At 42.5% G+C, this 16,129-nt stretch overlaps 1 protein-coding gene across 1 annotated transcript in view; it reads right to left on the bottom strand.

The window, feature by feature from the left end:
* Nucleotides 1-1,538: 1,538 nt before the first annotated feature.
* LRRC31 (leucine rich repeat containing 31) overlaps nucleotides 1,539-16,129 on the bottom strand; it is a gene marked incomplete at its 3' end in the record, with an annotated part of 29,772 nt that continues 15,181 nt past the window's right edge. The window contains exons 6-8 of the mRNA XM_080695634.1: nucleotides 14,305-14,472; nucleotides 11,684-11,851; nucleotides 1,539-1,870 (exon numbers count right to left, since the gene is read on the bottom strand). Of these exons, the coding sequence (XP_080551760.1) occupies nucleotides 1,539-1,870; nucleotides 11,684-11,851; nucleotides 14,305-14,472 (668 nt within the window). The remainder of the gene's footprint in view (nucleotides 1,871-11,683; nucleotides 11,852-14,304; nucleotides 14,473-16,129) is intronic.

Genomic DNA, 16,129 nt, shown 5'->3' with positions numbered 1-16,129 from the left:
GTGTGTGTGTGTGTGTGTGTCCACAATCAAGCTATAGAATTGCACTTCACAAACCTTGTGCTACTCCTTTGTTGGCGTGTCTACCAATACCCACCCCAGTCCATACCCTGTTCTCTATCTCTCAAGTTCTGTTATTTCAAGAACATCATATAAGCTGGGTGTGGTGGCACACACCTACAATCCCAGTACTTGGGAGGCTGAGACAGAGGATCACAGGTGAGAGGCTAGCCTCAGCAATATAGTGAGGCCCTCAACAACTCAGTGTGAGAGCCTGTTTCAAAATAAAATATAAAATAGAACTGGGGTAGTCGGGCATGGTGGTACATGCTTGTAATCCCAGCATTTGGGAGGCTGAGATTGAGGTTCGTGGACAGCCTCAGCTACTTAGTGAGGCCCTTTGCAACTCAGTGAAACCCTGATTCAAAATAAAGAATAAACTGGGTGTGGTGGTGCATGTGTGTAATCCCAGCGCTTGGGAGGCTGAGACAGGAGGATCGCACAAGTTCGAAGCCGGCCTCAGCTACTTAGTGAGGCTCTCAGCAACTTAGTGAGACCCTGGTTCCAAATAAAATATAAAATAGGTCTGGGAGTATAGCCCGGAGGTAGAAAAGCCCCTGGGCTCCACCCCCAGTACCACAAAAATAAAATAAAATAAAGAATAAAAATAGGGCTAGGAGTGTAGCCTGGAGGTAAAATGACCCTTGATTCTGTCACCAATTCCTAAAAAAAGAAAAAAAGAAAAAAAAGAATGCCATATAATTGGAATCATACAGTATGTAATTAGGATTGGCTTTTTTTCAGGATAATTCACTTGTAGTCCATCCAAGATGTTTCATGTATCATTCTCCTCTGTTTATGAGTATATTGTATAGTCCCACAGTTTGTTCAAGAACTAATTCATGAGCTGAGGTGATGGTGCACATCTGTAATTCTAGTACTTAGGAGGCTGAGGCAGAAGGATCGCAGGTTCATGGCCAGCCTCCTCAACTTAGCAAGATGGTGTTTCAAAATAAAAGATAAAATAGGGCTAGAGGTATAGCTTAGCAATAGAACTACCCTGAGTTCAATCTCCAGTACCCCCCATACACACAGGCATGAAGACAGCATACAACTTTTGTATAGTTAGTGCCTTTTGCATTAAAACCATAGGTGTGCACGCATGCATGTACTCTCATACACAACACCCTCACACTTATAGCATGTAACATATAGGAAAACAAGAGGCAGAAAATTTCACAGCAAGAAGAAAGCAGATACACTATCAGAATCTAAACATTTTGGGGAGGCTTTCAAAATAGGAAGCTAATTATATATCCCAAACAATAGAATGTCTGTTGAAAAATGTCATCCCTGTTTTGTATGATTGAGTATACAGACATGCTCAAACTCAATTATTGCCAATGTATATTGATAAGCTCTTGTAACATAAGTCCCGTTCAACAACCACACACTGGTGCCCAGCCGACGACCCTGGAATTCATTCGTGTACCTTTCCTGCTTCAGAGAACTGTCGCTTTAGGAAGACCTGGGAAGTCAATTTACTGAAGCCCACTGTAGTCAAAGTGAACGCTTCTTTTGTGATCTTGCTCAAAGGATTTTAATTCTTCTTCCTGTGAAGCAGGGAGAGTCCATCTTTGCATTTCTATTTCAGCAATTGTGGGAAGTTTGGTCACAGAGTATAACAAGTGTCTAAACCATTGTCCACAATCCCGAAAATGCGCCGGTCGAAGACTGATATCCAGCTCAGTCAACTCTTGGAGGCAGCACATGTTTTGGCAAAAGACAGCCCATCCCGCATCACACACACTGTCGTTATAGCTCAGGTCAAGCTTCTGCAGTCTGGCCAGATGTCCCATCTGTATGACTGATGCTGGAAAACAAAGTCACTCCGAATGTTAAAACACAAGAACACTTGCTGCCGTGGCTCTTTCCCATGTCCAATAACCCTGTGCCTCTAGGATTAGTAATGACAAGATTCGTAGTTAATAACGGTTTGGTTTTAGCTAGTAGCTTATTTGGGCATCTGAAACTAGTAACACAATTTCCTCTGTGCGCCTATGTTGTAGTACATGTAGATGCACACGCGTGAGTGATTCTCCGTCTTCCTGCTGTCTGTCTCTGGGTGTCGGTTTCAGTGTGTGTCCTTATTCCTCTCTGTCTGTGTCTTGCAGCAGTACTCATAGTTTTCTCAAGATCTGACCAAGCATGAAGGACAACATGGCTTTTCTCTTTAAAGGAGCTTATAACTGGGCACTGTGGCATGCACCCGCGGCCCCGCTACCTACATAACACGACTCGTAGTGTTGTAATGTAAGACCCCCGCCGAGGGGAGACCCTCAATCAACCTCGGGATAAGCAACGTCAAGTACCACGAGAGACTACGTCCTTGATGCAATGAGCAAAAAAGGTTTATTAAGGAGCCAGTGCACTGGGGCCGACTCGTATAGGAGTTCAGCCCCAAGCCACTGAAACTGAGGGTATTTATAGGGAAAAGACCACTAGTTAGGGGGGGTTTGGGCTAGATTGCATGCGTTTACAGAAAATTACAGAATCATTTGAAAAGTACATTCTGTAGTCAAGTGTTAGATAAAATACCAGGTGTAGTCAGTAAGCTCCCGGGTCAAGGCACTCTGACCCAGACAGTATAGATAAGATGGGGTGGGCTTATCGCATATTTTACATTCCTAAGCTGTAAGCTGCAGTAAAATATACTTTTCTTTTTAACTATTAGCTGGCTGCTAGGGGCTTATGATTTTTTTTTCTAAATGGAGCCTTTCAGTAATATGGTGATGTTTAAACACACAGAGAGCAGACAGTAGAGAAAGTATGACTGCCAAGGCTCCACTGTTCAGCTTCATCAGTCTTCTCTATCTTGCCTCAGCCAGGCCTCTTCCCACTGTTCTATTTTTATTTTTTAGTATTTTAAAGCAAATCTCAGACATTTTCACTTTTCTGTCCTGTTTTGATTTCCCACCATGGAAGTCCCCTGTTTACAGCATTATATTTTAGTGTTTTAGATTCATTCTATCTTTAAAGACCTGGGTAGTGGAATTGTAGGCCATGTAAAAACTTTTTCTGGAGATCACTGTGTGAAAATAACAATGCTATTATTTGTGAAAGAAATTAACAGAAGCTACTGAAAAAATGGAAATGCATAAATTTTACGGGGTAGGGGCAGGAACAGGAGCTGGGAGTAAATATTAAAAAAAAACCAATGACTGAAGGTATGATTAGTAAAATTTGATGTCAGCTGAGCGTGGTGGCGCACGCTTGTAATTCCAGCATTTGGGAGGCTGGGACAGGAGGATCACGGTTTGTGGACAGCCTCAGCTACTTAATGAGGCCCTTTGCAACTCAGAGAGACCCTGTTTCACAATAAAGAATAAAAAATAGGGCTGGGGGTACAGGTTTGAGGCCACCCTCAGCAACTTAGTGAGACTCTTTGTGGCCTACTGAGACCTAGTGAGTTTTTTTTGGCTGACATCAAATTTTAACTTAATTTATTTTTTAGGTACTACGGCTGAGTGTAATACTACAACCTGGGATGAATAACCAGTATTGAAAAAGAAAAAAAGCAAAAAAACAAAAAAACAAAAACAGTACAAACAAATGCAGTACTGCTCATCTCAATCGGTGTAGAAAAAGCATCTGCTAATGTTTAGTCCATTATTAAAACCCTTGGCAAATTATACAGTTTTGTCTTGCCTGACAAAAGGTAGCTACAAAGAAATCTACAACTAACATTATATTTAGTGGTGAAAGAATGAATGCTTTCTTCTAAGAGTTGGAGCAGGGCAAAGATGTCTGCTTGCAACTCATTCAACATCTACTGAAAATCCTAGCCAGCTAAATAACCAAGAAAAAATATGAGAAGGTATACAAAGTATAAAGAAAAAGAAAACTCTCTCCTTTTAGATGACATTATTGTCTTCTTAGAAAATTCTATAGAGAAGATGGCGACCGAGAAAAGCGGGGCTTAAGAGCCCCGCTAACAACAAATCTCCATTACCACAAAATCAGCGCCTTTCATAGCCAGAAAACACCATCACCAGTGAAACAAAAAATCACCAGGCTCCAGAGAGAAAGCGGACTGAGAACAGAGCCACAGAGGAGATAACCGGCCTTGGGCCCGAGGACACGGCAGACGCGGCAGCAGTGCCATACTGCCGGCAGCAGCGGCGAGTTCACGGGATGGCTACAGCAAGCCGAGGTGAGCCACTGCGGAACAGCCAGGTGGGATTTCTCCGTGCAGAGAGCATCTAAAGCTCCCAGTGGCCGAGCTCAGCACACGCTGCAGGGATTCAGAGTAGAAATCAAAATCAAGAAGAAAAACGCCAGCCCCATAGCCGAGGGCTTAGCGGTGCCATATTGCCACCGGCGGCAGCAGCAGCGAACTCAGCGAGGCCAGTACAGCTACATCTGCGTACTCAAGAACAGTGAGTCAAATTGCGGGCCACAGAGGAGAAATCCCAGTACTGTACTCCCTGGGACTTGACCCAGTGGGGGAGGGGCGGTGGCAGAGATATCACACCATAGGAGAACGTGCAACCTGGCACCCCCCACAGTCTAAATCAGCCTCTATCAACGCTCTGGGTCGGAGACTCTGTGATAAAACCCAGTAAAGGAGTAGTGGGGTCTGAGATACTACTGACTCGAGATCCAGAACACCTTAAGGGAAGTCATAGTGACCCAAGGGAAGAACCCAGAGAAGGCACAAACTTCCGAAATCATGGGAAAGAGGAATAATACTGGAGCAATTAATGCCCACAACCCCACAACATCAGAATCCGATAAAACAGAAAATCAGAGATTTCTAGAAGATCAAATCAGGAAAATAACTGTAGAAATAATAGAGGTGCTTCAAAAAGAACTCAGAGAGAGCCAAAAAGAGATAAAGGATGCAATTAATGAAGTAAAGGCCTCAATTCAAAGCACAAACAACCGATTCGACCACATGGAGAACAGAATCTCGCTCTTAGAAGATGATAATTCCAAAAATGAACTCATACTTTCTAATCTAGAAAAAAATATCCGACAACAGGAATCTGATATTGAAGAAATATGGGCCCATTTTAAGAGAGCTAACCTTAGAATAATTGGAATAGAGGAGGGAAAAGAAAGTGAAACCAAAGGGATTAACAATCTCTTCAAGGAAGTAATAGCAGAAAATTTTCCAAACATAGAGCAAGAGGTTGATACAAAGGTCCAGGAAACTTATAGAACTCCCTTTAGACAGGATCGGAGAAGAGGATCCCCACGCCACATAATTGTCAAAATGACCAATGTGGAAGCCAAGCAGAGAATCTTAAAGGCAACAAAAACAAAGGGCCAAGTGACATTCAGAGGCAAACCAATTAGAATTACTCCAGACTTCCCAAACCAAGTCATGAGAGCCAGAAGGGCTTGGAGTAACATATTCCAAACTCTGAAAGAAAACAACTTCCAGCCAAAAATTTCCTACCCAGCAAAACTTTCTATCAAATTAGATGGAAAAATAAGAAGCTTCCATGACAAACAGAAACTGAAGGAATTTATGTTTTCAAAACCAGCACTAGAGAAAATACTCAAAGAGATTAACTACAAAGAAGAAATAGGTAACACACACCAGAACCAGAGAAACAAGATTTTCCATCCAACAGACAACTAAGATTGGTTATCTGTGGAGATTCATTATTTATGTTAGTCTTTTACCTATCTCTAAATGGTATTGTTTGCCTTTATTGTTGTTAATTTTTAGGATTTATAGTTGGAATATTAATATACCTTCAGATATAGCATTTGGAAATATTTTATCCCATTCTATTAGTAACTGTTAACTCTGTTTACATTGTCGTTGGATATACAATTTTTTTTTTTTTTAGGGAGTCTGTATACTCCTCTGTTGCCTGTGCCATTGAAATCATATCCAAGAAATCACTGCCAATTTCAATGTTGTGAGGTTTTATGACCCAGATTTTCTCCTAAAAGTTTATAGTCTTAAGATTTATATTTAGGTCTATTATCTATTTTGAGTTAATATTTGTATATGGGATTAGGTAAGGGTCCAATTTTATTCTTTTCCATGTAATTATTATTTTTTAACAATATTTAGTTAAAAGATTATCATTTCCACCACCAAATGTTCGTGGAAACCTTGTCAAAAATAACTTGACAATATAGGGAAGAATTTAGCTCTAGGCTTTTATTTAACTCCAATGGTTTATATATCTGCCTTTAGAATAGAACTACACTGTTTCAATTATTGTAGCTTTATATGGTTTGAAATCAGAAAATATATATCTTCTAGCTTTGTTCTTTTTCAAGATCGTTTTGGGTACCTAGACTCCATATTCCATATTAGGATAGATTTTTTTCTGAAAAATAAATATATAAATATATGACAGTTTCACCTAAAAAATAGAGAAAAATATTCTCTGGTAAGAAAGAAAGCAGAAAGCAATATTGAAATGTTATCTTTAAGTCATCAAAAGCTTGGTATCAGACAAAGGAAACTGTTATGTGAGATTATCATTTTTAATTTTAGATAAATTGCCATAATACTAGATGTCAACTACTAAGCCAAGCATGGGAGGGAGGGATAGGGAGAGAATGGGGTGGGGATTGGGTGGGGGCTGACTGGGCATTGTGTGCATGTATGTCTACAAAAGTATGTATCCTACTATGATGTATGAATACAGTGCACCAATAAAAAAAAAAAGAAAGAAAAAAAAAAGAAAATTCTATAGAATCTGCCAGAAATTTTCTAGAATAAATGAATTCAACAATGTTGCAGTATAAATATTCAAAAATCAATTTTATTTCTACATACTAGCAATGATTATTTGGGATTCAAAAATTAAACGGTAGCTGGGCGTGGTGGCGCACGCTTGTAATCCCTGCACTTGGGAGGCTGAGACAGGAGGATCGCACAGGTTCAAAGCCAGCCTCATCTACTTAGTGAGGCTCTCAGCAACTTAGTGAGACCCTGTTTCCAAGTAAAGTATAAAATAGGTCTTGGAGTTTAGCCTGGAGGTAGAAAAGCCAATGAGTTCCACCCCTAGTACCACACACACACAAAAAAAATTTTAAATGGTACCTTTATAATGCCATACCAAAAATGAAATACTCATATATAAATTTAACAAAATATGATGTGCAAGATCTGTATGGTCAACTAAAAAACACCAATGAAATAAATTGAAAAGGACCTAAAAAGATATGTTCATGTTAAATGTCAGTATTGTTAAATGTCTTTTCTCCTAAACTGATTTATAGATTCAATGCAATCCAAATAAAATTTCCAGAAGGATTAAAAATGCTGATAATCTGATGCTAAATTTATATAAAGCCAAGGAACTTGAATATCCAAAATAATTTTGAAAAAGAACAAAGTCAGAATATTCATAGAACCCAATTTCAAGACCTACTATAAAGCTTCAGTAATCAAGACAGTGATAATGGCAAATTAATAGACACATAGATCAATGGAACTGAATATAGAGACAAGATAAAGGCTCTCAAAAATATGGTTAATTGCCGGGCATGTTGGCACACACTTGTAATACTAGTACTTGGGAGGCTGAGACAGAGAATCCCAGTTCTCAGCTAGCCTCAGATGTGAGGCCTTCTGCAACTTAGACCTTGTTTCAAAATAAAGAATAAAAAATAGGGCTGGGGGTGCAGCTCGGAGGTAGAATGTCCCTGGGTTCCATCCCTAGTACTGTGTGTGTGTGTGTGTGTGTATGGATAATTATTTTTGTTTTGATATTTGGTACTGAAGATTGGACTCAGGGGCATTTTACCTCTGAGCTACACTCCCAGCCCTATTTTATTTTTATTTTTATTTTTATTTTTTGTGGTACTGGGGGTGGAACCCAGAGGCTTTCTACCTCTGGGCTATACTCCCAGACCCATTTTATATTTTATTTGGAAACAGGATCTCAGTTGCCGAGAGCCTCACTAAGTAGCTGAGGCTGGCTTCGAACCTGTGCGATCCTCCTGTCTCAGCCTCCCAAGCGCAGGGATTACAAGCGTGCGCCACCACGCCCGGCTCTTTGTTTTTATTTTGAAAGAGGGTCTCACTAGATTGATGAGAGTCTTACTACTTGCTAAGGCTGTCCTTGAACCTGTGATCCTCTCCTCCTGTCTCAGCTTCCCAAGTACTGGGGTTACAAGCGTGCACCACCATTGGCTGGCTAATCGATTTTTGAGAAAAGTACAAAGGCAATTCAGTGTATAAAGAAGCCTTTTAAACTAAGAGTATTCAAATAATTGGATAGTCATATGAAGAACATTAACTTATACAAAAACTTTTAAGATGAAAAACATTACATCTTATATAAAACTAACTCCTTGAGAACTGGGATTTTCAATAAGTTTAAAGATGCAACACAGAAAGTTCTCTGTCAAATTAACAAGTTGATAAATAGATTTTCATCAAAACAGAAGGTTTTGCTCTTAAAAAAAAAAAAAAAAGTAAAGAAAGCCAGGTGCGGATTGTAATCCCAGCATTTGGGAGGCTGAGACAGGAGGATCTGGGCTAGGGGACAGCCTCAGCTACTTAGTGAGGCTCTCTGCAACTCAGTGAAACCCTGTTTCAAAATAAAGAATAAAAAAAAAATAGGGTTGGGGGTGTAGCTCAGAGGTAGAATACTCCTGGGTTCCATCCCCAGTACCGGAAAAAAAAAAAAAAATCAGTTAAGAGAATAAAAAGACCAATGAGACAGATTCAGATAATTACATACTTGGTATAGGATTTATATCTGGAAAATCTAGAGCTCTTGAAGCTTATTAATAAGAAATTAGCAATTCAATTTTTTTATAATTAGGCAAAAGACTTAGAGCTGACGTTACACTAAGGAAGATATATAGTTGAGAAATAAGCATGTAAAAAGAAATGTTCAATGTCATTAGTCACTAAGGAAATGAATATTAAAATCTCAGTGTTTTGTCCTAATGACAATTTTTTTTTTGGTACTGGGGATGGAACCCAGGGGAATTCTACCCCGGAGCTATACCCCCAGTCTTATTTTATAATCTTGTTTAAAATTTTATTTTGTTTATTTATTTATTTATTTTGTAGTACCAGGGGTGGAGCACAGGGGCATTCTACCTTCAAGATATACAGCCAACTTTTTTTTTTTTTTTTGGTGGTACTGGGGTTCCTGGAAACCTTTCTGCCTCCAGGCTACACTCCCAGACCTATTTTTTATACTTTTCTTACTTGGAAACAGGGTCTCTTAAGCCAGCACGGCTGGCTTCGAACCTGCGCGATCCTCCTGTCTCCGCCTCACAAGCGCTGGGGTGCGCCACCATGCCAGGCCTTATTTTTTATTCTTTATTTTGAAACAGTGTCTCACTGAGTTGCAAAGGGCCTCACTAAGTAATAGCTGAGGCTGTCTTAGAACCACCATCCTCTGGTCTCTGCCTCCCGAATGCTGGGATTACAAGTGTGCACCACGATGCCCAGCTGACAATTGTTTTTGCTAAAATGTTTGTTTCGAAAAGGCAAGTTTCTTCTAACTAGGTTTAAATGTCAGTGCAGAATTTGGACATAATGCAAATTTGTTTTTTGCTTGTACGCAATTATACACAGGAAACACCAGGTGAACTTATAAGACTGCCCATCTGCATGCTGAAATATAAATGTGTGTGACCTGGCATGGTGGCGCACGCCTATAATCCTAGTACTTGGGAGGCTGAGACATGAGGACCGCAGGTTCAAAGAGAGCTTCAGCAAGTGGTAAGACTCATCAATCTAGCGAGATCATTTAAAATAAAAATAAGATAGGGCTGAGGACGTAGCTCGGAGGTGCAGTGTCTCTGGGTTCAATCTCTAAAACACACACACACACACACACACACACACACACACACACACACACACACACACACAGTGTTTGAGCACACATACCTCTTGAGAATGACCAGGCTCACTCATCTACATCTTGTGTTAGCACTTTCTGTTTGACTGTGGGTAACTCCTTCTACCAAGGGGAGTGTGAACAGCCCACTTTCACAGGCAAACTCTAGGTCTTTCAAGTAAAGTGTTATATTTACTGGTGTATTTAGGTCACTCTTTCGCATTGTGAGATTCAAACAACACTTTACCCAAATATCCCCTGAAATCACTCTACAGGTCTCCTTCCCATTGGGAAACAATGGATCGGAGAGAACTGTCTGTCTCCATACCTTGTCTCTGTTTAGCCACCAGCCACCAGATTTAATCATTGAACACAGATAAACTGTACTAGCACTTTTTTTTCCAGCTTCAACAAGTCTTTATTATAAAATCAGTAGGAAACAGAAAGGGAAGAGAAGAAAAGCAGCATGCCTGACATACATGCTAGACAGCCCGAAAGCAGAACTCTGTCTTTAAAACTGTGTGTCACTGATGAAGTTTTTGTGTTCTGTGCATCTAACTGTAAGCCCTGTGCTTACTATTGTGTGACTTTTGCACACTGCATGATTTGTCGCAGCAGAACTGACTGCACACACATGGAGAACACCCATACAGCTACCTGGACTGACTGTGCTGGCCCCTTGGTTTGGGAGGTTGCCTGAGGCTTAGAAGGTCTGGGGGCCAGCGGCAAAACAGAGACAGGGTATGGAGAACAGGCTAAAGGGAGACAGATAGTACCCTCCAATCCATTGTTTCCCAATGGGAAGAGGACCTACAGGTAGTTTCAGGGGATATTTGGGTAAGGTGTTATTTGAATCTCACAATGCAAAGTATTCTTAGTCACTTCTCTTTTTTCCTTTTTTTCTTGGGATTGAACCCAGGAGTGTTCTACCTCTGAGTTATACCCCCAGCCCTTTTTTGGTTTCTTTTGATTTGGAAATAAGGTCTAAGTTACAGTGCGCTAAACTTGAACCTGTGGATCCTCCTGTCTTGGCTTCTCAGCTTCTTTTGTCTTTTTAAATTAACATGGAGAAAGCGTAAGACTATCTCCAGCCCCTCTCATTTCCTTTTCCTAGCAAAAACAGAATGGTCTTTTATGAAAAGGCTTCAGCAAGCAACAGTCTCACACTCATGAAAAATGATACCCATATTTCAGTTGTAGTGATAACAAATTTCTTATTTTTAAAAAGGCATTTTTTTATTTTTTGGTACTGGGGATAGAACCCAGGGGCATTCTACCTTCGAGTTACACCCACAGCCTGATTTTTTATTCTTTATTTGGAAACAGGGTCTCACTGAGTTGCAAAGAGGCTCACTAAGTAGCTGAGGCTGGCTGTGAACCCGGATCCTCCTGTCTCAGCCTCCCACATGCTGGGATTACAAGCGTGCGCCAACACGCCCGGCAAGTTTCTTATTTTTAAAAAGGCATTTAAAGAGACATTTTAGAGAAAAAATTTAGTAGTAGTGTATGTGATTAGGTGGACATTTGTGAAAGGAAAGTGTAGATGATGGAAGTGTGACCGCAGAAGACTGGTGTGGGGGAGGAGGGGAACAGAAGCCATTGGCCTGGCAGGAACCTCCTCCCTGGTCCAAACCCATCTCCTCTGCTGAAACACCCTCCATTGTCATTCGCTTTTAGAATTGCCCTTGTTTGCTTTAACCAGATCTCTGCTAAGCAGAAGGGAGAAGGAGCCCACACAGGGGCCCTGCCCTGGTCTCACCCCGCCCCAACCCCGTGGTCTTGCAGGGCAGGTACACCGAGCTCTGCCTACCAGAACTGGCTTGGAATGAGTCAATACGAACCGAGGAGAGCCACGTCCTCCGTCAGCAAGGAGCAGCTGCTCAGCCTCAGCACGCGGAGAGGCGTTGACAGCTTCAGGGCGTCCAGAAGCAGCCTCAGGTTGCCACCAACACACTTATTCCAAGACAAGTCCAGGATTTCCAGAGCAGGGAGGTGAATGGAGGCCTCGGCTGAAAGGGAGAGTGGGAAGAGCCGTGCAGACCACAGCCTTGAATTTACGGAAGGTGGCCAGGGCAGCACATTGCTATCACCAGCAGTGAGAAAGTCGTGGAGACTGTTTTTTCCTGCCTGGAATTCATGGCATCCATTTGTGTTGACTACTTTTAGTTGAGGAAACATTGGAGACTTAGGAAAGCAAAACTTGAGTAAATGGAATTTACTATTGACTGGGATTTTTTTTTTATCACTTCATATTTATTTACTTATTTTTATGTGGTGCTGAGGATCAAAGCCAGGGGCATTTCTACTTCTGAGCTAACCCCCGTCCCTATCTAGGTTCTTGCTAAATTGCTGAGGCTGGCCCAAACCTGTGATCCTCCTGTCTCAGCTTCCCAAGTACTAGGATTACAGGTGTGCAACACCACTCTCGGCTATAGCTCTTTTTTTTTTTTCTTTTTGTATTACTAGGTATTGAACCCAGGGGCATTCTACCTTTGAGCTATACCCCAAACCCTATTTTATTCTTTATTTTATTTTATTTTATTTATTTATTTTTTGGTGCTACTGGGATTCCTGGAAACCCTTTTACCTCTGGGCTACACTCCCAGATCTATTTTATATATATTTTTTTATTTGGAAACAGGGTCTCTTAAGCCAGTGTGGCTGGCTTTGAACCTGCGGGATCCTCCTATCTCCGCCTCCCAAGCACGGGGATTACAAGTGTGTGCCACCACGCCCGGCTTTATTCTTTATTTTAAAACAGGGTCTCACTAAAATGCAGAAGGCCTCACAAGTTGCTGAGGCTGGCTGCAAACCTGCTATCCTCCTGTTTCAGCCTCCCAAAAACTGGGATTACAAGCGTGCACCACCATACCCAGCAATAGCTCATTTTTAAGAAACATCAGCTGGCATAACACTTAAGAGGGTCAGAGAGAAAGACTCTACTTTCATTATTATCCAGGAAGCACTCTAGTGACATGAACATGTGCAAAAAGAGGTAACACAGCAGTCTGGAGCCATTACCTGGAAAGACCTGCTGCCAACCAGAGGCTGGCCCTCAGCTGGCATCTGGGAGTGTCCTCACCATTCCCTGACTGATAAGGTGGTCTGCTGTGCCTGGCTAGTTTGATTAGTAATATGATTTGTGCTACACAACAACTGCTTTCCTTCTGTGAGTCTGGAATGTTGAAACATGCCAGACAGAGATGCCTACATGGCTGAGCATCCACAAAAACCCTGAACCCATAGATGGCTCAGATGAGCTTCACTGGTAAACAACATGTCTCATGCGCACTGGAGGGATTCAGTGGGTCTTGAGCCTCTGGACCAGGAAAAGACTCCTGTGGGCTTGTCCTTGGCCTCCTCTGGACTTGCCACCTGCCTTTTCCCTTGTTGGCTTACTTCCAGCCCTTTATTGTACAACTATCTGCCAAGACCTGAGTCCTCTCAGTCAATCACTGCACCTGCAGGTGGCGTGGGACCTCCAGCACCTCGTGTACAAAGCTCCTGGGGCCGAGGTGGCATGACTGGGAAGATGACAAAGTCCCTTTGCTCAAAACATCTCCCTCTACTTGCTCTCCGCCCCCAACAGCAAAAATTTCCAGTAGACCCTTGATCTAGGCTGGCTATACCCATGACCTTCAGGCTTACCGGCATTCCTGAGCAAGCACAGGATCCGTGGAGAAGCAGATGCTAGATTGTGAGCTAGACTCACACTTTCTCACCAGCTCACAGCAATCCCCACTCACATTGACAACTCAGCAGAAGTACAAATTACCATGGATGGAGAACCTCTAGAGTTGGCTGGGTATCTATCTATCTATCATCTATCTAATTTGGTACCGGGGATTGAACTCAGGGGCAATGTACCTCTGAGCTACACCCCTAGCCCTTTATATAAATACACTGTGATTACAGGTATGGGCCACTGCACTCAGCTACATTTAGATTTTAAATGTTAAATCTGAAAATGCCAGAAATCTTCATATGGTCTTCAAAAGATCCCTGCTAAGAGGGTATATTTCTTGAGAAGACAAATTAGTACCTCAGGGCTTTCTCATGGCCTGAGCCTTGGAATGAAATCTGGTTGTGGACTTTTCTCGAATATGTCCAAACTGGGGAGTACTAGGAATACCAGAGGGACTCCAGATAATGGAGGGGAAACCTCAGCAAAGCTAGAATGGAAGGGTAGGATAAGAAGAAGGCTGAGGTTGATTAATGGAGGAGCTATATCCGATTATGTGTAAAAGTATGATTATAGCATAGTTACCCTGGACACTCATTGCTGGGAAGGGGAAGGGGAAGTGGTAGGGCGGGGGGAGAGGGCACCAAGCATAGTCTGAATGTACGCCATTTTCAATATGTTCCACATAAAAATAAAAGAAATCTGTGTGCAAAGAGAGCGTGCCCGCCTCCCTCCTACATGTCATGGCAGAGCCTGGGAGGATCTGCGCAATTCTCTCACCGAGCGCTGTGAAAGTCTCACTTTCCAGAGCAGAGTTGTTGATTAACAAAGACTTCAGTGAGGGTAAGAATCGGAGCCTGCTGAGTAGATTTTCAGAAGAGCTGCCCATCTTCTTATTGGCTGATAAATCCAGTTCTTGAAGATTGGACAGTAAAGGGATAACCTGGGCTATATCAACAGAGATGAGTTTTAGGGACCGTGTCACAGAAAGCCACCTCACCCATCTGGGTGTCACAACTGCCGCCTCTCCCCCGTGTGACCCGAACCCCTACACATCTCCCAAATCAGCCTTTTTCCCAGCGGGCCTCTTGGGCCTTTGTGTTCACAGGTCAGACTAGAAATTAAAAGCAGAGGCTGTGGTGACAGGGAGAACAGGTTCTAATCCTCCATCTGCTACTAAGAACTACTGTTTGATTTTGGACAAGTTACCCTCTCTGAACTTTCATTTTCTCAACCATAAAATACAGACTCAGAGGGACCACTGGAAAGATGCATGACTTGGCCTGTGTGAAGCATATGGCACGGAGCCGGCCTGACTCAAGCTTGATTTCTTTCTCTTATCAGAATCAGTACAGTGAGCACTGAGGACAAGCGCTCAGAGCACGGGTGGCAGTCCTGGAGCAGGGCCCTGCGCCAGAAATGCCCTAGTTCACTGCCATAGGGCCACATCTCCTGCTGCCATGCCATTGCCCCAGCCCTTGCCAATAGGGGCACACAGTACCCTGGGATCTCCATGGACTGGCTCACCCCTCAGAGTCTCCCAGGGCCACAAGCAACACCTTCCCAGGTCACTATCACTCCTCCTACTTGGTTTTTGTCATAGCACCTGGCACTGTGTGATACCGCCTTGCTCAGGTGTTGTTTTCTGTCCTCCCTAAAGGTGAGCTCTGTGTGTGGGGACGACCTTATTCTGGTGCCCAGATCATCAGAAGTTTGAGAGTTTTCAGAAGAAGGGAAGTGGTGGGAGGGAAGGAAGGGGCGGGGGGTCGACCAGGCAGGTGGCTGTGCTCCCAACATGTGTGACACGCCCCAGCCCCACAGCATTTTGAACTCACCATGTTATCTGCATAGGTATTATTTTTCCTGCCCTACCAGACTTTGACTATCTGAGTTTTCCTGGAACCCATGCCTCAGTGCCTTGCACAATTAGAGGATTATTTTTGTCATTGGCTAAATGATCTATAATTCTATTTCTCTGAGATTATTTGCAATGACTGGACAGAATGAATCTTCAATTATTTATCATAAAGTAGGAAGCAGAATGCTTTTTATTCCTTCTTTTCAAAATTAGGAAGAAGGAGAATAATGTCATTTGGGACCGTTTTTTAAAATTCTTTTTAAATTTTTGGGGGTACTGGGATTGAACCCGGGGGCATTCTACCTCTGAGCCACACACAATGAGAAACAGGTTCTCATTAAGTTGCTGAGGGTCTCACTATGTTGCTGAGGCTGGCCTCAAACCTGTAATCCTCCTGTCTCAGCCTCCCATGTACTGGGATGACAGGTATGTACCACCATGCCTGGCTTTCTTTTTATTTATTGTGTGTGTGTGTGTGTGTGTGTGTGTGTGTGTGTGTGTTTGTGTGTGTGTGGTACTGGGAGTGGAACCCAGAGGCTTTCTACCTCCGGGCTATACTCCCAGACCTTTTTTATATTTTATTTGGAAACAGGGTCTCACTAAGTTGCTGAAAGCCTCACTAAGTAGCCGAGGCTGGCTTCGAACCCGTGCGATCCTCCTGTTTCAGCCTTCCAAGCGCAGGGATTACAAGTGTGCGCCACCACGCTGGCCTTTTTATTTCTTTTGAGACAGGTTTTCATTGAGTTG

The sequence above is a fragment of the Muscardinus avellanarius genome (assembly GCF_963383645.1).
Source record: "Muscardinus avellanarius genome assembly, chromosome: 5".
Lineage (NCBI taxonomy): Eukaryota > Metazoa > Chordata > Mammalia > Rodentia > Gliridae > Muscardinus > Muscardinus avellanarius.
This window is presented reverse-complemented; position numbering and strand designations above follow the sequence as displayed.